The 26,800-nt window shown below is 36.0% G+C and overlaps 1 protein-coding gene across 1 annotated transcript in view; it reads left to right on the top strand.

Annotated features, from left to right (window-relative positions):
* The first annotated feature begins 16,166 nt into the window (after nt 1–16,166).
* The window catches only part of Ift57 (intraflagellar transport 57), a 62,158-nt gene continuing 51,524 nt past the window's right edge, over nt 16,167–26,800 (top strand). Inside the window, exons 1-4 of the mRNA XM_026396198.2 lie at nt 16,167–16,467; nt 18,897–19,059; nt 19,867–19,985; nt 23,223–23,313. Of these exons, the coding sequence (XP_026251983.1) occupies nt 16,256–16,467; nt 18,897–19,059; nt 19,867–19,985; nt 23,223–23,313 (585 nt within the window). The 5' untranslated portion in view covers nt 16,167–16,255. The remainder of the gene's footprint in view (nt 16,468–18,896; nt 19,060–19,866; nt 19,986–23,222; nt 23,314–26,800) is intronic.

Here is a 26,800-nt window from a genome sequence, read left to right as displayed (position 1 = left end):
TCTATTTGCATAAAACTTTGCCTGAATTGACTAGGATATAGGAATGTTTTGTATAGAGGGAATATTGAGAAAAAGAATAAGCTTTAAAATTCTTGATTTGCCTGACAAATCATTCTGTAAAGGATGATGCAGGATTTTTTTAAGAAGTTATTCTTTTGGAAGAATGCATATGTTTCCCTTGAATTAATTTCACTCTGACCATAAATTAGCGCTTTTTGAAGTCGAAGTAACAGAAACTTTGGGAGAATGTGAAAACACATCAAAATCAGGGAAAGAACATCAAGCACATTGTGAAAAATGTCCCAGAAATTAACAAGGTGTATTTCAAAATATTCAGAGCATTCAAATGCAGGATAGTCTATTATTGTGAAAGACAGTTTGGGCCTTATGGGAAGCTCCAGCTAAACTCTAGCACCTGAATCACTCAAGAGGCAACAGTGGAAAGACAAAATAAAAATATTTTAGGTTTTGTTTTGCTTTTATGATAAGTATGGGTCTAATGAGTCTGCTCAATTTGATCTTTCTGGATTTATAGTACTTTTCACTAGTATTTTAAGCTTTCAATCCAGTAGAGTTTATGCTAAAGCTATAGAGCTATGTCTCACTCCACATATACGTTCTCTTTGAGCAGGCCTGCTAGATGGGAGTTACGGAGGTCCTGAGAAAGTGGGCCACTTTGTTTACTCTAGTCCAACTACAAATACAAGGGGAATTTATGAAAGATAAAGATATAATCCTACCAATCTGGAACACCAGGCCTACCACATGCTAGGCAAGTGCTCCATTACCGAGATACACCCCCAACCTGCAGATAAATCAAACAATTCAGACTACAGTTTAGATAATCAGCTATAATAAAAAGCAAAGAACTGCATCAGGATCAGGAAGTTCAAACTTAGTTTGCAGAAGAAGGCAACAGTAAAGACAGCATAGACTCATTGATTGAAAAAAAAAAAAGACTTTTTAAAAGTCATCCAGTAAAAGGATGCAGAACTGCTTAATTTTGGTTTCAATTCTTCTTCATAAAGGAGAAAAATCTTTAATGTAAAGAAAGAATTAATAGGAAGTTGAAATGGATGGGATGAAGATGGATGGGATGAAGTGGTAATTCATGGAGGAAAATTCACATTGTAAAATGTCACAGGGCAGTGTAGTTAATCTGACAAGCAGTATTTGTGAACAAGAAGGCAGTTCTGATTTCTTATCCATAGCAACAAGATGTAGGATAGAAGCAGTAACTTTCCTTAGAGGATGATATAACTCCTAGCTGCATTTCAAATTCAACTGCAGAGATTTTAAACATATACATTTATAGACTCCATCCAAACACAGTAAATCAGAGCGTACTTCTCTGGGGTTGGGCATCTACAGAGTCACAGCACAATTGTTATGGGGTGAAGCAGATAACAATAGACTAGGATCACTTGCCTAGCATGTGGTAGGGCTGGAGTTCCAGATTGGTAGGATTATATGTTTATCTTTTTTAAATTCCCCTTGTGTTTGTAGTTGGACTAGAGTAGAACAAAGTGGCCCACTTTTTCAGGACCTCCCTAACTCCACATGTTTAAGGTGATTGATAGTAACTGATAAATAGACTATTAAATGTTTTGGTACCTAAAATCTTACTTCTCAGCTAATTACACTGTTTATAGCCAGAACCTACTGATGACATAGAGGTATCAGCAAATACATGCATTTTTGAATATACACTGAATGCTTATGTTCTCTTAAGATTCAGATAAGCTCAAGAATTTCTCAAACAAAAAGAATTTTCTCTCTTTTTTTTTAGATTCAATTGCAGTCAGATATAGCTGTCCAGGTTTCCCTCTCTCCTTAACCCTTAGACGTGGTCTCTAATAAGGATGGGTCTGCTCAATTTGGTATTTCTGGATTTGTAGCACTTTTCACTAGTATTTTAAGCTTTCAATCTAGTAGAGTTTATGCTAAAGCTATAAAGAGCTATGTCCCAGCTCCACATATATGTTCTCTTTGAGCAGGCCTGCTAGACGGGAGTTAGGGAGGTCCTGAGAAAGTGGGCCACTTTGTTCTACTCTAGTCCAACTACAAATACAAGGGGAATTTAAGAAAGATAAAGATATAATCCTACCAATCTTCGAGAAAGAAACCCCAAGTTCAATAATTATATCCTATACAGTTCAAGGTAAACCTGTTGCTTTATAAAATCAATGATACAAAGCATGGATTGGTAACAGTGTTGTTCTTCACATTTGTATGTATCTTTGCTTTCTTTTTAAAATTCTGTGAATTTCTGAAATTATCAAGTGATGTAAATTGTCACCAGCAAAATCAAAATTGTAAATTACTGATATCTATTCCTTCCCAAGACTAACATGAGGATTTTATTCTCACTGATAAGTCAAGGCTAAGTTTCCAATAAGGATTTCATTTGTGATATAGCTTTGTACTGAGTTTTATCTAGTCCCTGAGCCAATTTATTTTAAATGGTGGATTTTCTTATCTTCCCAACTAATTTTACTTTGGAAAAACTGGCTTCACTCTGATACCTCTGAGTTCTCCAAACAATATCACAAATTAGCTAGCTCTTCAAATATAAATTCGCATAGAGATTAAAAAACTCTAGAGTGATTTGACACACAGTCACAAGATACATTTTGGGTTGGTCTCATTTATTTCCCTTTTTTCTTCTGTTATTTGCATTTTAACCACTAGGAAGATAGAAATTAAATACTTTAATCCATTGCATTATCCAATGTCCATAATGTCCATTCATGTGTTAAAATTTTTAAAAGTAAGATCTAACTAGCAAAAGGCTATAAAAAACTGTTCTGACTGTCCTGCAGGACAAAGTGCTATCTTTCTTCCCAGTACATTTTACAGTGATGAGCACACTGCTCTTGAATACAACAGGAAGCCCTTATGAAACCATTAGCTACCTATTGAAGGCCAGTTAATTGCTTTTGAATAAGAACTCAATGCCCCAATTCCCATTTCAGAAAGGCCATTTTAGGAGACAAGTTTGGGTTTTATTATTTTTGGAATTCTATGTCAGATGGTAGTTGAAATGCTAATCAACCACCTCAGAAATAGAAAGAATCCTGAAACGACTCCCTGTAATTTATTTGGATTACTCCTACTTTTCATCAACCTGTATTTGATTCAGAGGAGAGATAAATGAAACTTAGCTCTTATGATACTATTTGAATCATGTGAACTTTTATGTTTACTATTATATATAAGTTATGTGCTCAAAGTAGGCTTAAGGTAAGAGCAGTTAATGGAATGCCTGTTAAGTGCATATGTGCCAGGTGTAGTGGAATAAAGAAGACTGAAATAGAAATAAACAGGCAATTAAAATATCAGTTGAATAGTGTAATGATGAGAATAAATCCAGGTAGCTAGTGGCAGCAGAACTAAGAAGTAAAAAAGAGACAGTACTACTAAAGAATTATATGCACAAGCTAGTATATAAGCAGGGAATCACTCCCGGAGTAGATTGGCAAAGTTCTTGGTCAAGGGAGTCAGGATATCGAGATATACAGCTGAATAAATAAGAACTCATGGACTTGGAAGCACTTTCCCAAGACTCAGGATTTAATGTCTTAGCAAGGACCCCATGGAATGGGTAAATTCAGCTCACAGCTGGGGTAGTTCCTAGAAGCTTGGGCAATTCTCAGTAATAGTAAGAATATCCAAAGTATCCTAACAAAAGTTATATGAAGAAGTGAAGAGGCTGAGGAAGGTCGGCATGTGGAATGAATATATGACATAAGGTCCCAAAACCCGACAGATTATGTTCCTCAAAAAGGCCCAGAGAGCACACTGTTGATCAAGGATATCAAGAATGCTCTGGTGAAAGAAGCACCCGTACCCCTTAGAAATTCTGTGATGGCTTCCTCCACAGGCCAGGGACAAGGCTACAAGAAGCATTCACTAGCTGGGCTGATCAAGATCCATGAAGATAATTAGGCCTTGAAGTAACAGAAGCCAGATGGCACCACTTACCTTTCACGATCTAGGAGGCTATAATTACCATAATGACTGGCAAGTTAGGGCCGGGGTGAGCAGCCAAGGCTGCTTGACCTACAGAGGGTTGTAGACACGACATAGTCTCTAGGGACAAAAGGAGATGTGTGGCTAACAAGGGTGCTGCTTAACACTACAACCAAATGAAGACAAGAATGGAGGGGCAGAATGCTGGGAGAGGTGGCTCAACAAAGTCATAATCACCTGCTCAATTCTTAGACCACAGCAATTTTTTCTCATCTTCAACACACTGAGAGCAGAAGGAGCTGGGGCCTAGGGGAAAGGACTCTGTCACACCTTGGCAACCATGTACCATGACAGTACGGTCTCTGATTCCAATGGAAACATTTGACAGGCGGAGTGATCACTCCACTATTTCCCCAGGCTATGGAGTTAAGAATCTCATAGTGGAAACAGCCAGAGACCTCTGAAACTCTTCCCTAAAGATTGTAATTTTTTAAAGTAATGTGACATTATTTTAAATGTAGCATTATTTTAATGTAACATTACCCATGGAGGGATGTGGTAAAAAAACGTGTGTCCCCACTAAATAGCTGAAGGATGTAGGAATGGTGTTTCCTATCACATTTCAATTAATGTGCTGCTCCAGCCCCTTCAAAAACTGTATGGATCCAGGAATAATGACTGTAGACTATCACAAAGTCAAGTAAGAATATCCTAGATTGTAGCTTCTAAGCCAGACACAGTATGGTTGACAGAATAAAGTAACGTGGCCTCAGATATACACTATGTAACCAATGATCGAGTGAATGTATTCTATTCGATTTTAATCAGAAAAGAGGGTCAGAAAGAGTTTGAGGTCACAGAATGCACAATCATAGTCATTTAAAATGTTTCCTTGGGATTATATTAACTGTTCCTGTACTTTGTCACAACAAAGTTCAAGAGATCCAGACTTCCAGGACATCCCACAGAACATTACATTGATCCATTACATCCATGATGTAATGATGATGGAGTGGAAGCAAGAGGGGTTTCGTATGCTGGGGCCCCTATTAAGATGCATGTACTCTAGAGGGTGAGAGGTCAACCCTACAAAAATTCAGGTGCCAGGCACTTCGGAGAAGTTTTGGGGATCCAGTGATTAGGGGACATGCTGGGACAATCCTTTCAAAGTAAAAGACAAATTTCTGTATCTTGCAACCCCTGCACGTAATGGGGGCAGGGTGAGGGGGAAGCACAAAGTATTCCACCTAGGTATTTTGAATGGCATATATGGATGATGGAAGCTGCCAGCCTTATGTGGGACCCTTAGACTACATGGCACTGTAGAGTAAGTGCTTCCACCCAACATTCCTTCTCTTTCACTTGACATCAGTCTTGTACCAGGATCTGACTGCATTCCAAGTCTTGGTCAATTCTTTCCACATTTTCTATCCCCCAAGCATAGTTTAATAAAATTCTTGCATGTTTATTCACATTTTGGGCTCTGATTCATGGAGGAACCAGACTAACTTAAATACCTTAGAGAAAAATCACAAAAGAATTAATCACTGCTCATTTTTTTCAAAAGGAGGAAACAAAAGGAAAGACCAAAATTTACCGAAAGAAGAATGATTATATAGGGAAGGAAAAGTAATGACTCAGTATGAGAAGCAGGTTCCGTAGTTAAATCTTCTCCATTCTCAACTGAGTAAAACCCATATTCCTTGACCGGAATGAGGAAGGTAATCATGGAACCAGTTACCTGATCTATTGTGTTGATCATAAAGTTAGACAATGGAATAATAGATATAGAATCTAATCAGCCACTAGTGAAATAGCACTAAGAATTGTGGCTCCAGTTCAGAAACCCTGTTGAATAAATGTTTTACCAAGATAATGAAAGGTTAGTGAAAGAAGTTAGTGGCTACCCAAGTTGAGTGTTGCAATCTTAAATTACAGGGAGGTAATTTAACCAATTTTATTGAAGTAATCTGAGGGTCAAACTTGAACCTATTTGAAATCCATCTACTTTCAAACAGTAGAAGCACTTACTCTACAGGGAAACCTATGGACTTAATATTCCCTTTATTATGGTGACTATAACAAAGGCTCAGAACATCTGTCCCTTGATAGGAGGAATCATTTAAGCAGCCACCTTAAATCTTGATTCTAATCAGAGATCTCTGGGCTATCAGCAACTTCAGTTTGTTGCATAGTTACTTTATCTTAGCCATTATCTATTGATCTGGTAACTTGAACTCACTTGCAATGATTAAATAACTCCCTTAATAGAGGCAGATATACCAGGAGATTAGTGAAATTTATGCTTCAGGGAGGCTCATTTGCATGAACCCCTCTAGGGCCCTGTTGCTGAACTGGAATTGAAAATTTTGTACTTCTCATGCAAAATGACTCCTCTCCTCCAACTCCATAAGCTTCTGGCCCCACAGAGCCAAAATCTGTCCCTTGAGGGTCATAGAACAAACTAAGAAACTTGGGTGTTGTCCTGAATAGGCATCTAGGTAAGGATGTCAAGTGGGATAGCAGCATGTCCCCTTTTGCATTTTTAGAAAGATTACTTTGGGAACAATGTAGACAAAAGACTGAAAGAGGATCAGATCTGGAGGGAAAGCTATAAGGAAGCCATCATTGTACTCTAAGCAAGAATAAAGACCTTTTGCTCTTCACTTTACAAAAGGAGCTGGTGTTTCCTTTGAAAAAGCAAGATCCTCTGAGGCATTTCTAATTTTACTTATAAAAGCTCTCCTCCCCACCCCATTTCAGAAGTATTATTCTTCCTCCAAGAAGCTGAGCATATTAATTTTTTACAGTATAATAGTCAGTCCTTGCCTTATGAAAGTGAAATATGAAGTTTTCATACTCAACAGTGCTAACTTACTATCATAAGGAAAATAGCAAATATTTCTGTTTTAAATTGACCTTTCATTTTAAAAATAGAAAATAGGAGGTATCAGTGACATTTTTCATCCAACGAGATTCAGGTGGTGTATGATGTGTCACTAGGTAGTAAATTCAATACTGTTTTTTAAAAAAGTATACTTAGTGTATATTTTAACATTCAATAAACATAAGAGTTCATCTGGTTGGACAAATGTATGATAATCAAGAAGGCTGAGAAAATTGAAGAGGTGGGTTTTTTTTTTTACCAGTTTTAATCTTATTTCAAAACCATAGAAGAGTTTTACAGGCATGAGAATAAACCAAGAGATTCACTTAAGTTATTTTGAAGTTGGAAGCCTTGAAATGGATCTTCCAGATCCATTTGTTATTTTTTTCTCAATAATAAATAAGTAAAACATTTCACGTTAATAGAAAAAGAATAGACTTGTGTATGGCTATTTTTTCACAACTATGGGGTAAAGGAAACTGCAATCTCTGCTCTATGGGTAAAGTACCAGGAAAATCTCCTTTTCTCCTGAGGGCTGAGACAACCACAGGGCTTATGTACAATTAATTATCTAGTTTTCCTTGGAAAGTTACTGTTCTGTGAAGTACTGAGTAGAAGGAAAAGTGTTATGCAGAGCTTATGAGTATTCCTCTAAATCCCTTTACCACTAATATATATATATACATACACACACACACACACACACACACACACACACACACACACACACACATATATATATATATATAAACAAACATACATATAAATAAACATACATATATAAACACACACACATACATATACTGGCATGTAGATCAAAGAAAAACAAACAACTGGTGAAAATGACAAGTTGTTAGAAAGTTATAAAAGGAGTTTTTAGTTTTTGCTCTTGATTTAGGGTCATTTTGGGGTGAGTTCTTTAGAATGCACCTAAACACATTTCAATTTGAATTCTTAGTGACTGGGTCTCAGGTACATATTGTTTCTAGATTCTGGAAATACTTGACAAGATTCTTGCAGACCCCTTACCAAAGTTTCTAGGAAAAAGAAATCAACTCTTGTTCCTATGCAGAAAAGCCAAAGGTTAAAGGGCACCAATTTCCACACTAGACACAAAAGATGGCTGCTCTGAAATCTGACTCTCCAGGCAAGAGAGATGTCTCAAATCTGGCTCTCCAGGTGAGAGATCTGCCTCAAATATTGCTTCTCTTACTAATTTCCCTGCCTAATTATTCCTAACCCTTTGGATCTTACAAGGAAAATGGAATCATTGAGGCAGATAGTATCATAGGATAGGGGAGTACAAAGGAAGAACAGCAAATTGCTTTGTGAAGGGTGGGAAAATAGAAAGTCTGGAGAGTTTTTTTTTTTTTTTTGAAACTCTACTTTTTTAGTGTAGCTGAAATTGCCAATTATATGTGTATCTGCATTAGATCACAAGCTATTTGGGCGCAGAGAACAGGCTCATAAGTCTTTTGTACTGCCCAAGCCCAGTGCCTAACACATTATATATGTTGTACTCAAATGTTTGTTGTGTGTGTGTGTGTGTGTGTGTGTGAGAGAGAGAGAGAGAGAGAGAGAGAGAGAGAGAGAGAGAGAGGAAACCTCCTTAGAAAATTATTCTCTTTTGGTATCAAAAAGCAAAGTGAGCTGGGGCTGGGGCTCAGCGGTAGCACCCTTGCCTGACACGTCGTGTGAGGCTTGGGTCTATTAATTTGAGATTTCTTACACCCACATTCTTCAGAATGAAAAAAAAAATGTCCTGTCATTGTCAAAGTTTCACTACATAAAAAAATCAGAATGTATTTATTTTCTATTCATGAAACAAAATGTATAGGTATGGGGTAAGACTTCATCTCCACTAAAGAGCTAGGAATAAAAAATAAGGCATTTGCATTCAACATTTTATCACCATCTAACAATTTGGAAAAGAGATTTCAAGACTTCAAAACAAGGTGCCAATAACCATTTGTGAAACAGGCAATCAGAAAGCCTCACGTAGTGTGCATGAGATGCAGAACTGTACCATGAAGGTGTGATAATTCCACCTGAGGTAGCATTGAGCAGATTTTGCTTTTATTAGGCTCAGGGGAACCCCACCAAGAGAGCGTTCTCCTATGACATTTATTGTTTACTCTGACTTAAATTGAAGTTTTCCTTAGGGGAAAAAAATGCTGCCCTAGACTGTAAAACAAATCGAATCTTTTTAAATCTAACTCTTAAAAAATAAACCAATTTCTATTTAACCTTCAAAACTCTGACTGATTAGATCAATCCTTCTTGTTAGTACCTAATATGTATCAAATTAAAGTCCTACTGATGAAATAGAACCCTTAGCAGGAAATTCAGAAGAGTTGCATTTTATTGTCAGCTACTGTAGTAAAAATTGCTGATACCTGTTCAGATCCAACTTTTACCAGGCTAGATGTATTCCCCAGCTGTAATGAGTATTGTACTTTCACAGCTGCATTCTTCTCCAGAAAATTATCTTTGGCCAATGAGGGTCACCTCGCTTATAGATGTCTGGGGAAGCTCCCAGCTCCCCATGAGACAATGGCATGAAAGCCAGCTTTCTTGTGCCCAAATGGGGCAACTTTGTAGCGCCATTCATGTTCTAGAAAAACCCATGATGCCAATTACCAGATTCGATTGAATCTACTTCCTAAAGTTTGTTAACCATAAACTGGGCACAGTGGCATATGTTTGTAATCTCAGCAGTTTGGTAGGCTGAGGCAGGAGGATTGCAAGTTCAAAGTCAGCCTCAGCAAAAGCAAGGCACTAAGTAACTCAGTGAGATCCTGTCTCTAAATAAAATACAAAATAGGGCTAGGGATGTGGCTCAGTAGTTGAGTGCCTCTGAGTTCAGTTGCCAGTACTCACACCCGCCTGGCCTCCCACCAAAAGCTTGTTATCTATCGCTTTTTCACCATTTTAATTGCCACCCATCCAAGTTTAGAAGCATCTTTCACCTAACCAAATTGTCTCCCTGAAGCAATTTGCGCCTTCCTAAAGCTCCTTTTGTAAACCATTGCTTAGACACTGAGATGCAAATTTAAACATCTATCTTATCCCTTTCTCCTCAATACACATACCTACTTAATTTCTTCAGGATTCATTCCTATTCCCTAAAAAGGGTCTGTAAACTCAAGTCAGCTCACATATATACCTCATTTCTCCCCCAAGAAAATGGGACCATGGATCCAGTCAAAGCCTTGAAATAGGTTCAGTATGACAGGATTGTGTTTGTGAACCTTGAGAGCCAAAGTTGATAGTTAAATATAATCCCTAGTGGAGTTAGAAGACTTCCATTAGTGGTAAGTGGCAGAATGAAGTAAGCCTGAGAGAACAGGTTACAAAACCACTTCCTTTTCTAAGTTAGGAAGTTAGTATTGGCAAATTAGGACTTAGTGTGTCCTACTGGTGTTTGAAGGAAGAATCTCTTGGAAAATGTCATAGGCTTGGATTAGGATGATTGTTTCCCAGGTTTTTTATTGGAATCCTTGAAAGTTGTGATACTTAGTACTCATAAAAGTCAAACCCATAGCTGTAAAAAAATCAAGAAAAACTTGTACATATTTAAGTATCTAATGTTTAAAATTTTTGCCTATTAGAGAAACTGATTTGTGATTCTAATTTATGGTGTATAAAATTATTTGTCTGTTTTGTGCTAAGAGAATAAAGAAAATAACAGAGACTGAGTAATGTATTTTAAAAAATAGATTTATTTATTACATTTATGGATATTGAGAAGTCCAAGATCAAGGGACTCACATCTGGACGGTACTTTATTTGCATAATCCCACGATGGAAGGCAGAAAGGCAAGATAGTATTTGAGATCAAGAGATGGAACTTGCAGCTTCAAGACCTTTTATAATTAGCATTCATCCATTCATGAGAAAGGTTCCCTCATGATCTAAACACCTCTCATTTGGCCCCACCTCACAACACTACTGCATTGGTGGCTGAGTTTCCAACACATGCTTTTGGGGGGACACATTCTAACTGTGGCAGTAATTGAGAAACTTATTAAGCATTTGGATTCACATTGAAATCTATGTTTGCGTATTTGATATTTAGTATAACTTATTTACCTCCCACCTTCTCTTTACTTTTAGACTTAGGAGATTTATCTGTATTTGGAATGGGTTGCCATTCCATACATTAAAACAAGTATAGCAAGTAAACTTGAACAATTTAAAAACCTCTGTAGGAATTTTAGTTGTACATCCTCCCCCTTAAACTCTACTACTACAATTTATAAATTCACATTTATAAACTGTATAAGGTTTGAATATCAAACTAAAAAGTTAAGAATAAGACTTTTCAATTTTAAACTTTAATGCACTAACAAATCAAGTATCTCTAACAAATGATAGTAGCCCCTGACATATTTTCCATGCAGAAAGATCATTCTTGAGGGGATTAGTACCTCATATTGACATACAACTCTAGATTCACATTCTTAAAAGATCAGAACACATGGCAACATTGGGCTGCATTCCTGCATGGCAAAAATGCTTTTTCCTTGGGATGTTTTCTAGTTTCCTGTAGTTTCCTCACACACAGCACACTCATTTCCCTGTACATGCCTGGCCCTTTTAAAGTCATCTGAAATTTCAATCCATGCATTTAGAGCAGTGGCTCTCAAACACAGGTGATTTTGCTGCCTGGATCTATTTGGCAATGTCTAGAGACATTTTTGGTTGTCACAACTAGGGGGTAGATACTACTAGCATTTAATGAATAGAGGGAAGGAAAGTGGTTAAACATCTATAATGCACAGAACAGCTTCTCTACACACACAAAATATGGAACTATCCAACCTAAAAATGTCAGTGGTGTTGAGCCCAAGAATCTTTGTGTTAGAAAAGAACATACATAAAATCTTTAGCATGGCAGAGAGATTTTGGCCATGACCTATCTGTATATCTTACAGATTCATCCATTGATATTATATAGGTCACAAATATCTTTTTCTCATTGCTTATTTATTATATAGTCCTATTTTGTACCTAGACTCCTAAAATCTCTTAAATGTTTTTATTAGAGCATTATAGTTATACACAGTAATTGGGTTCATTTGGACAAAATCATACAAGCATGGAATTTGATTTACTCCATTTCAGTCCCTATTACCCCCACCCCCATCAGTTCCCCCACTCTGTTCTCCCTCTATTCTTCCTCCTCTACCTCTTGCTCTTCCATTGACTCATTTTTGATTGGTGCTTTCTATGCATACACAAGACTGAAATTCCCTGTAGTATATTTATATATGCACATAACATGATTTTGTTAAATTCCTTCCATATTCCTCCCCTTTCCTATATTCCATATTTCCCTCTTCCCTCTTCTCCATCTCCTTCTTGGATTCCACTGATCTCCCCTCCACTACCTTCTTTCCCTTATTTTTCTCTAGCTTCCATATGAGAGAAAACATTTGACTCTCGATTTTCTGAGTCTGGCTCATTTCAGTTAGCATGATATTTTCAAGTTCCATACATTTACCTGCATATGCCATAATATCATTCTTCTTTATGGCTGAGTAAAATTCCATTGTGTATATATACCACATTTTATTAATCCATTCATCTATTGACAGGCATCTGGGCCGATTCCATAGTTTGGTTATTGTGAATTGCATTGCTATAAACATTGAAGTGGTTGTATTGCTATAGTGTTCTGCCAAGGAGTGGGATGACTAGTTCCATTACCTCGGTTCCTAAATTTTGATGAGTTTCTCTTTTCAAATTTATTTTCCTTAAGAAATCCTTCTCTGCACTGAGGTTAAAGATTCTATTTTGTTTTCTTCCAAATATATTATAAATATTTCACAGTTATGTCTTTAATCCATCTGGAATTTATGTGAAGGGAATCAGAAATGTAATTTTATTTCCATATGGATACCCCATAGCTTCAATTAACATTTTATGAATTGTTCATCTTTCTCCACTAATTTGTAATACCTAATTGTATATTGAGTCTCCATATAAATTCTCATCTGTTTCCAGGCTATTTCCTGTGATATCATTACTTTCTCGGAAATTCATGATTCCTTTCTCATATTTCTTTAAAATTTACGTTATTTATGAATTTTATGATCAGCCCTCTTGGAATTTTGTCAAAACTACACTATTTATCAATTGAGAAAAGATAATGATTTTCTCATTCAAAAATTATATTTCTATTTGGATTTTTCCATAACTTTCAGTAAAGTTACAATTTCTCCATAGAGGTGACAGATTTATTTCTGGGGACTATATATTATTTTTTACTGAGTTTATAATTTTTTTTTCTGTCTCCACTAACTTTAGTTTAATTATGATATATGGTAAACCTGCTGAGATGTCTTAACAGCTTCTCTGATTCCCTTGGATTTTTTACTAAATTGTTCTACCTGCAATCGTTTCTTTTTCTGCAATACTTCTTCCTGTTATGTGTCTCAGTACATGGTTCTGATTTCTAGTATAGTTGTGAAAAGCTGATGTTTTCACATGAGCTTTGGCATCAGCTTGCTTCAAAAGGCATCCCTTTCATGTCTCACATTAAATATGATTTTCTTTTCTTTCTAGAATTTTGGCAGAAATTTATTAGATTGAGGAATTTAGAACATGTCACAGAATATACTGCTGTGGCATATTGATTGTTTTGAGCTGATGGCACTTAAGAAATAGCAGATGTAGAAAGGACTCTGAGACCTCCCTAAAAGCTGGTCATAAAATTTCCCAGGAGAAAGATGCCTTCCTGTACCAGGAACAGAATAACATTTTTTTTTTTCACTAGACACTGGGAGTTGATGCTGAATTGGGTTTGTGCAAACAAACTTATTCAAATTACTTTTCCAATTTATTTTCCCACAATTTATCATCCTTAGCAACTTTTACTCCTTTTCCTTTGTCCTGTCACTTCCCTACAAATATACCATTCTTAGATGATGTTTTGTTTCTGTGGTGCTGGGGATCAAACCCAGACAATGGTGCATGTTAGGTAAATTCTGAAGCTCAGCTATAAATAGTGGTCAATACAGTATTTCCAGGGATAAACTTAAATTCCATTCTCTTCAAGCTCTAACTTCTTAGTCAACCAATGAGCTAGCTGGGCAAAAAACACTGTGGCAAGAGTACTCCAAAGCTTCCAAGTGACTGAGAAGAGGATTTGTGTGCATTCTCACACATGAAGGAAACTACTTCCACTAAGGAAAAAACCTTTTGATGTGTTAACAACTATTATGGTTAAATAAGGAATCAGCAAAAATTATGCCTACACCTTACAAAAATGAATGACATTTCAGTGTTCTTTCCCATTTTTTTCCCCCTGTGGGAAAACATGCAGTGTTGAACAGTTGGCTTTTCTTTTCTTTCATTCTCTTTGTGCCAAAGTTACTAGGGTTGGCTTTGTAATCTTTTTCTTCTTCACACTTAAAGGGGAAAAAATAATTCTTTACATGCTTCCAAGCTAGCATGAGTCAGTTGTGTACATGGGAAATAAATGGCTAGGTTCTAGGAGAGATTTTATTTCCTCCCAATCAAAATATTAACATTGTTGGAGGGTTTCTTGTCAGCCAAAAAGCAATGTTTTTTTTTTTTTTATTTCACCACTGTTATGTAACTTTCTAAAAATGTCAGAACGTCTCATGTAGACAGCATGTCCTGCATAAACATCTACCTCTCTATGTATAACAATTCATCCCTAAAGTCTGAGAGCCTTTTAAGAGTCATTTAAAAAGTCCCAGGTTGCTTGTTGGTTAATCAAGTACCCCAAAACGTAAATGGAAACTTTTTTTTAATCCTAAAAAGCTGTACATGTATTTTGTACATAGGCAGCTGTATCACAGTACCCTTAATCTCCACAGTGGTGGTTGGGGTATACAGATGTACATGGAAGAATCACTATTCTAAGGCTTAGAATAGGAAAGAGCTTAGCAGTGAGGTAGAGTCAAAATTTTCCCAAGAATCTTTGCTAAAAGCAACTGGTCAATGACTTGTGGTGGCAAACAATGTTATTTATTTTAGCAGCAATTCTCAGTGAGTTTCCCATTTTAGGTTATTTTCTACATAAATTAGTAATTCTATGTCCTTTATTTGATAGATAGAAACTAGTATTTGCCTTTTCTCACTTTGATATCTTTATTGGTATCAGAAATACATCAGTTCCAGACTGATTAAGAGTGCTCTTTTCATTTTTCTAACAAAAACACAAATATATTAGCTATATTTCAAATTTCAGTCACGTCCAAAAGTGTGGTGCTTCTATATCCTTTAGTAGCAAATATAAGAGATTAGAGAACTCTTAAAAATCACATTATAAACACAAATACACGTGCAACCTCTTGCCTTAAGTTATTTTCTTCCAGAAAACAGCATCTACCACTTACCGTACTTTTTATGTAGCTGTTAGGAAAATTTCTTGAAACCAAAGTTTTTAGATAACAGTAAAGCTGGTTCCATCTGTGATCTATTATGTCCCTTTCTTGCATTTTCTAGGTCAACAGCTGCAGAATACAGTAGTAAAATCCTGTCTTTAGCCACACTTTGAGTTATAACACAAAGAAATATCTTTCAAAATAGTCTCTATTTTGTTGGATTTAAGAAAGTACCAAAATATGAATACGGCCTGCCATGAGCTTGAAACAAATTAAGCATCAAGATGCACGTTTAGCATTAACGTTTCTGAAGCAGAACAAACCTTTTCCCCATGCCTCATCCTGTCTTCTTCCTACCGAACACTTTTCTAGCACTGAAGTAATAGCGGGGCACTGTAATAGTTCAAGCTTTATACTATATTGTTAAATACAGCACTACCTGACGAACGTTTAAGAAATACAAGCACCGAACACTCGTTGGAAAGTTCCTGATGTAAAGTGAAACTAAGGATATCGACTATCAAACAAGTACTAAAACTTCCAATTTTGAGAAAATTAAAAAAAAAAAAAAAAAAGGAATCAGTGGGCTAGCGTAGCAATACTGTGCGCCTACAGCTCCGCTTAATCTTTTTAACTGCTCTCAGGTGACCCAGATTCCCGTTTGGCTGCCCACAACCACCAGGTCCAGTAAGCCTCACGCCATCCCCAGTACAACAAAGCTGACACAGAACCTCCAGTCGCCACTGTTCACGGAGGTAGGGGGAGCAGGACGCCACGCCTCCACAAGGGCGGGACCTCCTCCCATCAGGGGGTGGGTGCAAGATAACGTCACTCAGGAAGCGCGCCCTGATTGGAGAACATTTATAAGGAACCCGGAGGGTGGAAAGGAGGCGGGATCTAGTTGCCCGGGTGACCGGTTACCCGGCTGTCGCCTGGTAACGGTTCGCGGCGGTCCTGACTGCTGCAGCGCAGGCGGCATAGGCCGCAGAGATCTGTGGGCCAGAGCCCTCGCTGGGCATTTTCTGTCCGCTCTGCAATGGCTGCCGCTGCAGCAGTGGTCACGCCATCGGGTTTGGACGACGGGGTGTCTAGGTCTCGCGGCGATGGGGCTGGGGAGGTGGCGGTAGAGCGCGGGCCCGGAGCGGCCTACCACATGTTCGTGGTGATGGAGGACTTGGTGGAGAAGCTGAAGCTGCTCCGCTACGAGGAGGAACTCCTCCGGAAGAGCAACCTAAAGCCCCCGTCCAGGTGGGTGCCCTCGTCCCGAGTTGGCTGGGCCCTGGGGAGATGCCTTCCTCGGGCTTGCTGGGAACGCCGCCCACGGATTAGCAGATCATGCCTCCATCTTCCTAGCCAGGGAAGGGCGCTTCTCCCGAAACTCAGCCGGGGAGCCCTGGAGCTCTCAGCGTCACGGAGCTCAGACTTCGTAATTTAGTAGAGAAAGTAAACAAGTTGTGGAACGGCAGAGGACTGGGAGACAACCTGCCCATTCCTTTAAACACAGACGTATCTCTACAAAACACAAACTGTTATAAAATTATGAAAAATAATTACTGTAGAAAGCACAAAAGAACACAATGAAAATGTGTAGAAAAATACACAACCCACAATCTCATTTCTGGAGATGAATTCTGTTATCAGTTACATAATTTCTACTTTTTGTTTCCCATTACTAGACCTTATATGTACAATTGGCAACCCTGGGATCTAAGGACCTTGCTGGGGAGCACTTTATAGTAAACTTGTTGACAATTACTATGGTTTAAAAGACTTCTGCTTTTGCAATAACAGTTCTCTTAGAAATTGAGAAATGGAAAAGAAATGACAACTGTAGCAATTGTTCTCTCATCGTGGAACTTAAAGTTCTGTGCTTGCTGTGCAAAAAGTTCATAATATTCTGAAGGCAATGTCATTAGTTGCTGAGGGTAATGGACAGCTAGCATTTTCTCCTCTAGTCATTAGCCAAATGATAGCCAGATAATTAAGTTTTATTGCTTTTCCTTCACTTTAATACTTACATTTATTTTATTTTGGAAGAGACAATTAAGAATCTAGTACTTAATGTTTGCAGATGGGCTAAAATAATTTTTCTTGACAATTCTGATTTCATTCTTCTCTTGTCCATTAACTTGAAAGATATGTAGGCTTTATGTAAACTGTCCATGTTGCTAAGTTAGTCCGTAATAGGAAAAGGGTAAGAGGAAAAAGTAGTTCAGCTTGATCCATGATAGAAGAAGTAGGTTAGGGATTATTACTTAAAATGATTTGTCCTGAAAATATAGACAACCAACATTTTCTAGGTTAATAAAAATATATTATTTTTCCAAATGTCAAACTAAGATTCTGTTGATATCATCTCTCTAATATTTCCTTATGAGTTCAGCAGGATACTTTGTACCTTGGATTTATGTGGAGATATACTAGTCCAGGAGTTCTCGGAAGTATGATCACCCAGACCAGCAGTTTCAGCATCCCCTGGAAATTTAGAAATGAAATTCCTCTGGCCTTTTACTATGTCTGTTTTTTTTTTTTCAGAAATTTTAGGAGTGGGGCAAGCAGTCTGTGTTTTAGTAAGCCTTCTAGATGATTTTGATGCATAGTAATGTTTGAGAAACTACTGTCTTTGGTCTGCAATATCTATCAATATCCATTCCTCTGTCCTGAAGAAAACCAGTTGATAAAGAAAAGATGAGTTGGTGGTGGGTAGATGCTTTGAAAGGGTTTTGAGTATATATCTGAAGGACTTCCATGGTTTATTTTTTCTTTCCATATTTCTGTTATCTCCCAAATAACTTACACTTATTCTGAAGAAGAAAGTATGGGAAACATGAAAGATTGTTGACCACTGATTCTTAAGACAAAGTTTATAATAACTGTAAATACATTGACTATAATTATGATAGCTATATGAAAAAAAATAAGATTTTTGACCAAACTGACATGAGTATTGTTGCTAATACATTTTATTTCTCTCATTTTTTTCGTATAAATCATTCTAATCCCCATAAAACTTTTTCTACTAGAGTAGAGGATTTAGCAAAAGTCAAAGTGAACAATTGTTTGCTAGACTGGTGATGTGATAAAGGCTTCTTAATTCTGTCTGCATCCTAGAACCTCTAGGAAGCTTTTGAAATATACGTATGCTGGTACTCCACTCTCATAAATTATGATTCAATAATTTGATGAGGAAATTAGCAATGATTGGTCAAGTAGCAGTATTTTTACTGGCGCCTCAGTTGATTTGAATATACAGTTAAAATAAAAACAACTATTTAACATACCTGATAGGTTAGAAACAGTAAAAATGCACAGTGAATAATGTTTAAGGTCTTTTAAAAACATATTCTTATGATTTCAAATTATTTTCAGAGGGTACTCACTTATTATTAAACTTTTGGCAAAAGTTTTACATACTTTTTTTTTTACATACACTACATACCCTGCATATAAAGTCTTTCATCTAATATTTTATGTAGAGTAGCAAATGACCTAATTCTGCTGGTTCGGGACTTTAATGTGAGTGCTGTGCATTACTGGAAATGTAAGAACGAATTAACAGTGTCTCAATTTGAAGGCTATGGGGGCTTTCTTTGGCAATTTGGGACTTAGCCCCATTAGTTATTATAGACTTACTTGCATTATTTCGAATATTCCCCTCCTCCCTTATTTTGAAACAGACACTATTTTGCTCTGCCTACCAACCCTGGTGAACAGTTCTACATGTTTTGCACTCTTGCTGCTTGGCTGATTAACAAAGCAGGACGCCCCTTTGAGCAGCCTCAGGAATATGATGACCCTAATGCAACAATATCTAACATATTATCTGAGCTTCGGTCCTTTGTAAGTATAAACACCCTGTTCTGTCTGAATAGACTCAAGTTATTAATTTTAATATTGGTAATTCAATAATAAATGCTAGCCTTTTGAATGTCTCCTTTATGGGAGGAAAAAAATATATGTATATATAATATATATAATAACTATATATACTATACATACGTATAATGTATAGTAATTATCTCTACATTTCTTTTTGTGTAAAACCTTCTCAGAATGATATTAGAATATTAATGCCACTTCTGAAAATATTTAGCATATAATCTTTATAGTCCAAAGTAAAATTTTTCTTGGTAAATTTATGAGTGGTTAGTTCTTCCTTTAAAAGAATGATTAAAAAAAAAAAAAGAACTACAAAGTTGAAACACTATGTATTTTGAAAGGGAACTTTTATTTAATAGCCTACAATAGCAGTTATACTCTTAATTTATGACTTTTCCTGGAGACAACTAGTAAGACATTTTTGGCATACATATTACCAATTTTTGACAATTGAGTCATTCTGTCCTTCACATAGTTGTTTAAACTGTTACCAGGCTAGTAGTTTTGCTGATTTTTTTTTTAACCCAACAAGATCAATGATTTGTTATGCTATTGCAATATAATTGCCTTTTAATTTGATACTTTTAACAATAAAGTTTTTATTTTAGTTTTGTTGTTGTTGGATAGATTTCTAAGAAGCAATGTAATAAGTTATTTTAAATCAGAGAAATAAAAAAGTGATAAATGTATTCAGCAGTTTTGTGCTTAAAATATTGCAACATTTAGAAAAAACTAACAAATACTAGCCTGTTATCTTTTGTTTTTCAGGGAAGAACTGCAGATTTTCCTCCTTCAAAATTAAAGTCAGGTTATGGAGAACATGTGTGCTATGTTCTTGATTGTTTAGCTGAAGAGGCATTAAAGTATATTGGTTTCACCTGGAAAAGGTAACTATTACTCATCCTGACAGTAGTAATTTTATGTGCTTAGCATTTCCTCTGAAGGTACACAGCTGTTTAATTGAACTGATAAGAATTGACTGTTTTAAACTGAAAATGCCACAAGTGATTAAGAAAAGTGAGTATAGAAAAATTGGAATGCCTATCTTCAAACCATTTCTAAAGTAACATTAATATTATTGTGCCCCTCCCTACAAATATGTAATTACTAAAGGTTTAATTGTATATATTTGTTAATTTAGGAATTTTTAAGAAAAGTTTCTGCGTGTTTTATTTGTACACACATGCATAGTACATACATAGAGGTAACTAATAGTTACAGATTTAAGGAAAAAATGGGAAATAATTCCTTAACTGGGATTTTCCACCTTTGCTTAATGGCTGGGCCAGTATACTAAAGAAATGAAGAAGCCACAAGATACTCCCCTAGACATCATTCATAGTTTTTTTCTATAACCTGAAAGTACATTTCTTTTTAATATTTCTATGATGATTTTGGATTTATCCTGTGGTATTAAAATAATGGATTGGGGAACTGGGATGTAGCTCACTAGTAGAGCAGTTGGTAAGCACTACAAAAGTAAACAAACAAATAATAAAATCATTTATTTATAGGTCTGGCTTTCCTAGAAATCCTGCAATCTTCATATGTACTCTGTGGCAGTTAGCCTAGTCGTTGGTATACCAAAGATGCACAATTAATGAAGAAGAAATAAAACTAGAAACTGTCAATGTATGTAGGTCATAATTCAAAAATATATACATTTCATCTTTTCAAAATTAGGATAATTTAGAATGTGGTTGTCTCTTAAGTAAGCAAAACATGAGCAAGAAGTGGTTTCTGAATTAAAATTAACTTCGGTAGAAAGAGGTATATGTTATTTCCTGTTAACATTTTAATCTATATTTAATTATGGTCTTTCATGTAAATAATCTACTTCCTCTTAGTAAGTTCTTTTAAAAAATTCTTTGATTTAGGTTATCATCAGGTTTAATCCTGTGAAATAACCAATCTTTAAACTGAAATATGGAAATTTCATTTACTTCAATGTGAACATTTCTACTTAGTGCAATATATACATGATCCATAATACTATTTTATTAGATTTGTAGAAAAGGTAAGTTATGTGATGTGCTGCTTTGTTAGGCATGTTTTTAAAGTTGCCAATATATAGTCCAATGTATTTGAACTTCACCAGAAGCTTTAGTATCTCAACCACTATTTAACTATTTGATTTTGCACTTACTTTATTTCTAGGTACATCTTATTCTTGGCCTGGCATTGTGCCTCAACTAATTTGTAGGGACTTCATACAAGTATATACAAGGGGAATATAAAGGGGAGAAATTGTGAAAAGTAATAAACATTAGAGAATATATCAGCTATGTACTATGAATATTACATAGAAGTCACATATTTATAGATGTTTATTTTTATGTCTAAATATGTCAAAACAAATTCTAGAGCATTCATTGCTTATGAGATATTACCTAATTCTAATAATGAAATATTCATCCTTTAAGAAGACTGATTTGGTTCACAGTACTTTCTTTCCTTATATTTTTGTATTCTGTTAGCATGTCCAAGATATGGACATGTTAATAAGTTGACATCATGATAAGTTGCCATAAATAAACCCCAAAACATTTTTGGTTGTTTTTAATATTGAAATGATTGTTCAGTGTTTAGTGTTAGGGCCATTAATTAGACATTGGAAATAAGAATAAAGCTCATCACCCACATAAAACAAACTTCGAATTGATCAAAGATATAAAAGTGAAAAATAAAACTACAGAAATACTAAAAGACCAGAGGGACATAGGAGATATCGTGTTAGGGAAAACCTTGTATGAATGATGTTAAATCTAGGATTTATGCAAGGAAAGGTTGCCACATCTTTCTAGTCAGAACTGTAACAGTCTTGAGTAGCCAAGATTACAAGTAATAAACTAAGAAGATATTTCTTTTCTTTTTTTTTTTTTTGCATGAAGCTGGCGTCTGGCTGAGCCATAGTTTGCAGTTGTTTCTTTTTTTTAAATTTTTATTTATTTTTTATTGGTTGTTCACAACATTACAAAGCTCTTGACATATCATATTTCATACATTAGATTGAAGTGGGTTATGAACTCCCAATTTTACCCCAAATGCAGATTGCAGAATCACGTCGGTTACACATCCACAATTTTACATAATGCCCAATTAGTAATTGTTGTATTCTGCTACCTTTCCTATCCCCTACTATCCCCCCTCCCCTCCCCTCCCATCTTCTCTCTCTACCCCATCTAGTGTAATTCATTTCTCTCCTTGTTTATTTTCCCATTCCCCTCACAACCTCTTATATGTAATTTTGTATAGCAATGAGGATATTTCTAACACAAGTTAGAAGATATTTCTAACACAAGTTAGGAAAAACATTGGTGTTCTTAATTTTCAAAAGCCAAACGACAAAGAGCACAAGTAAGCACTTCACTGAGAAAGAAATATGAATAACCAATTAAAATAAGAAAAGATGTTCTACCACTCTCATGCCAAAGAAATGCAATTTTTTTTAAAAAATGAGATTTTTTTCACTTGGTTGATAATAAGGATTCTTTTGAAGATTTAAAGATTAAAAATTAAATATTTATATTATAATGATGAATATGGAAAGAGAGATAGTATCCTTCACTGTTGTTCGAAGTATAAATTAGGGTAACATTTTGGAAGTCAAGTTTGGCTAAATGCAGCAAAATAATAACGTGTATAAAATTGTTAATATAGCAATTCCACTTATACAAATTTATTATAAAATAGCATACATTATGATAAACGTATAAAGATGATTTTTACAATAGTGTCTAGTTAGAAACTAGAAACAACCTCGTTATTAAGACATTGACTGCCAATTTGTAGTACTGCTATTCAGTGGAATATAGTGCAAGTGTATAAAAATGAGAGAGAGATGCGTAACTAAATGTGTATGTTGATAAGTAAGGAATGTAGATTGGATAACACTATGTCTAATATCATAATTTTTGTAAATGTTTTCCTTAAATTTGGAGTACACATTTTTATTTTTCACACAGAAAGTTTTAGAAGGAATACAGGAAACATTTAACAGTAATTATGGAAGCAGTCACAGAGGACAAGATCTGAGGTGGAGGGAATCCTTAATATTTGTATTATATTTTTTGTCTTACTAAAAATTTTTTTTTTAATTCTCATATTAAGCCTTATTATTTTAGGCCATCATACCCTGTGGAAGAATTAGAAGAAGAAACTGTTCCAGAAGATGATGCAGAATTAACATTGAATAAAGTGGATGAAGAATTTGTGGTATGTGTGTTGCTGAACTTTGTGTTTACTTTTCACCTTTGGGTTCCTTTCCTTAATTCCTCCAGACTTCCATTTTCTGGAATGTATTTTGTTTCTAGAGAAAAAAAAAATCTTCTAAATACAGTACCAAATATCAGTTGTTTGGACCTTTAATTTAATGTTCATATTTTCTAGTGAATTTTAGCAGAGTTTCTTAAACTTTAAAAGTACATATCACTAGTTATATGAGTAAATATTTTGTGAACAACCATTCATGATATTGAATAGACCATGACTATCAAAGGATTTAGAGTAGAAGAATAGAACTGAGGGTAATACATAAATTATTCTACTTCATAGGAACAACATTCATTTCCAAAAAAATTATTTTTTAAAATTCAGATGAATTCTACCCTACAGAGTTATCTTTTTGTTGTTGGTACTAAAACCCTAGTTGCTCCACTGCTGAGTGACAGCCAGAGCCTTTTTAAATTTTTATTTTGAGACAGTGACTCACGTAGTTGAGTTGCTGAGACTGTCCTTGATCCTTTTGCCCCAGCCTCCTGAATTGCTAGGATTATAGGTGTGTGCCAATGTGCCTAGCCCAGGAACGTTTTAATTTTTTTTAATATTTTTTAGTTGTAGTTGGAAATAATATCACCAGTGCCTCACACATGCAAGGCAAATGCTCTACCAATGAGCTACAATCCCAGCCCGCAGGATTTTTTTTTTTTTAATGCTTAATATAACCAACATTATTTAAATTATTTGGCAGCATCTTTACCTTTTTCCATGCTTAACATCCGATTCCTGGTGTAAGGTTAAATGATGAATTCTCTACAATAGTAAGATGAGAGATATAAAAGAGCTTTTTTGTAAGGTAATGCTCAGAACTAGAAATGAATTTAATCCTAATGTTTTAGAAATTATGCTGAAATGTAAAAAACAAAATTTATGTAATATGTTGCTGTTATAAACCAATTAAAGTTTTTAGGTATTTTTTTTTATTGGTCGTTCATAACATTACATAGTTCTTAATACATCATATTACACGGTTTGATTCGAATGGGTTATGAACTCCCGCTTTTACCCCGTATACAGATTGCTGTATCACATCAGTTACCCTTCCATTGATTGACATATTGCCTTTCTAGTGTCTGATGTATTCTGCTGTCTGTCCTATTCTCCACTATCCCCCCTTCCCTCCCCTCCCCTCCCCTTCTCTCTCTACCCCTTCCACTGTAAATCATTTCTTCCATTTATATTATCTTGTCTTACCCCTCCTTTCCTCTTATATGTCATTTTGTATAACCCTGAGGATCGCCTTCCATTTCCATGCAATTTCCCTTCTCACTCCCTTTCCCTCCCACCTCTCATCCCTGTTTAATGTAAATCTTCATCTCAAGCTCTTCGTCCCTACCCTGTCCTTGTTTACTCCCCTTATATCAAAGAAGTCATTTGGTATTTGTTTTTTAAAGATTGACTAGCTTCACTTAGCATAATCTGCTCTAATGCCATCCATTTCCCTCCAAATTCTATGATTTTGTCATTTTTTTTTTATTGGTCGTTCATAACATTACATAGTTCTTAATACATCATATTACACGGTTTGATTCAAGTGGATTATGAACTCCCGCTTTTACCCCGTATACAAATTGCTGTATCACATCAGTTACCCTTCCATTGATTGACATATTGCCTTTCTAGTGTCTGATGTATTCTGCTGTCTGTCCTATTGTCTACTATCCCCCCTCCCCTCCCCTCCCCTCCCCTTTTCTCTCTCTACCCCTTCTACTGTAAATCATTTCTTCCATTTGTATTCTCTTGTCTTACCCCTCCTTTCCTCTTATATGACATTTTGTATAACCCTGAGGATCGCCTTCCATTTCCATGCAATTTCCCTTCTCACTCCCTTTCCCTCCCACCTCTCATCCCTGTTTAATGTAAATATTCTTCTCAAGCTCTTCGTCCCTACCCTGTCCTTGTTTACACCCCTTATATCAAAGGAGTCATTTGGTATTTGTTTTTTAAAGATTGACTAGCTTCACTTAGCATAATCTGCTCTAATGCCATCCATTTCCCTCCAAATTCTATGATTTTGTCATTTTTTAATGCAGAGTAATACTCCATAGTGTATAAATGCCACATTTTTTTTATCCATTCATCTATTGAAGGGCATCTAGGCTGGTTCCACAGTCTTGCTATCGTGAATTGAGCTGCTATGAACATCGATGTAGCAGTGTCCCTGTAGCATGCTCTTGTTAGGGCTTTAGGGAATAGACCAAGAAGGGGAATAGCTGGGTCAAATGGTGGTTCCATTCCCAGCTTTCCGAGAAATCTCCATACTGCTTTCCAAATTGGCTGCACCAATTTGCAGTCCCACCAGCAATGAACAAGAGTGCCCTTTTCCCCGCATCCTCTCCAGCACTTATTGTTGTTTGACTTCCTAATGGCTGCCAATCTTACTGGAGTGAGATGGTATCTTAGGGTAGTTTTGATTTGCCTTTCTCTGACTGCTAGTGATGGTGAGCATTTTTTCATGTACTTGTTGATTGATTGTATGTCCTCCTCTGAGAAGTGTCTGTTCAGGTCCTTGGCCCATTTATTGATTGGGTTATTTGTTATCTTATTGTCTAATTTTTTGAGTTCTTTGTATATTCTGGTTATTAGGGCTCTATCTGAAGTGTGTGGAGTAAAGATTTGTTCCCAGGATGTAGGCTCCCTGTTTATCTCTCTTATTGTTTCTTTTGCTGAGAAAAAACTTTTTAATTTGAGTAAGTCCCATTTGTTGATTCTATTTGTTAACTCTAGTGCTATGGGTGTCCTATTGAGGAATTTGGAGCCCGATCCCACAGCGTGTAGATCATAACCAACTTTTTCTTCTATCAGATGCCGTGTCTCTGATTTAATATCAAGCTCCTTGATCCATTTTGAGTTAACTTTTGTGCACGGCGAGAGATAGGGATTCAGATTCATTTTGGTGCAAATGGATTTCCAGTTTTCCCAGCACCATTTGTTGAAGATGCTATCCTTCCTCCATTGCATGCTTTTAGCCCCTTTATCAAATATAAGATAGTTGTAGTTTTGTGGATTGGTTACTGTGTCCTCTATTCTGTACCATTGGTCCACCCGCCTGTTTTGGTACCAGTACCATGCTGTTTTTGTTACTATTGCTCTGTAGTATAGTTTGAAGTCTGGAATCGCTATACCGCCTGATTCACACTTCCTGCTTAGTATTGTTTTTGCTATTCTGGGTCTTTTATTATTCCATATGAATTTCATGATTCTTTTATCTATTTCTACAAGATATGCTGTTGGGATTTTGATTGGCATTGCATTGAACTTATAGAGAACTTTTGGTAATATCGCCATTTTGATGATGTTAGTTCTGCCTATCCATGAGCAGGGTATATTTTTCCATCTTCTAAGGTCTTCTTCTATGTCTTTCTTTAGGGTTCTGTAATTTTCATTGTATAAATCTTTCACCTCTTTTGTTAGGTTGATTCCC

The sequence above is a fragment of the Urocitellus parryii genome, chromosome 2, assembly GCF_045843805.1.
Source record: "Urocitellus parryii isolate mUroPar1 chromosome 2, mUroPar1.hap1, whole genome shotgun sequence".
Lineage (NCBI taxonomy): Eukaryota > Metazoa > Chordata > Mammalia > Rodentia > Sciuridae > Urocitellus > Urocitellus parryii.
This window is presented reverse-complemented; position numbering and strand designations above follow the sequence as displayed.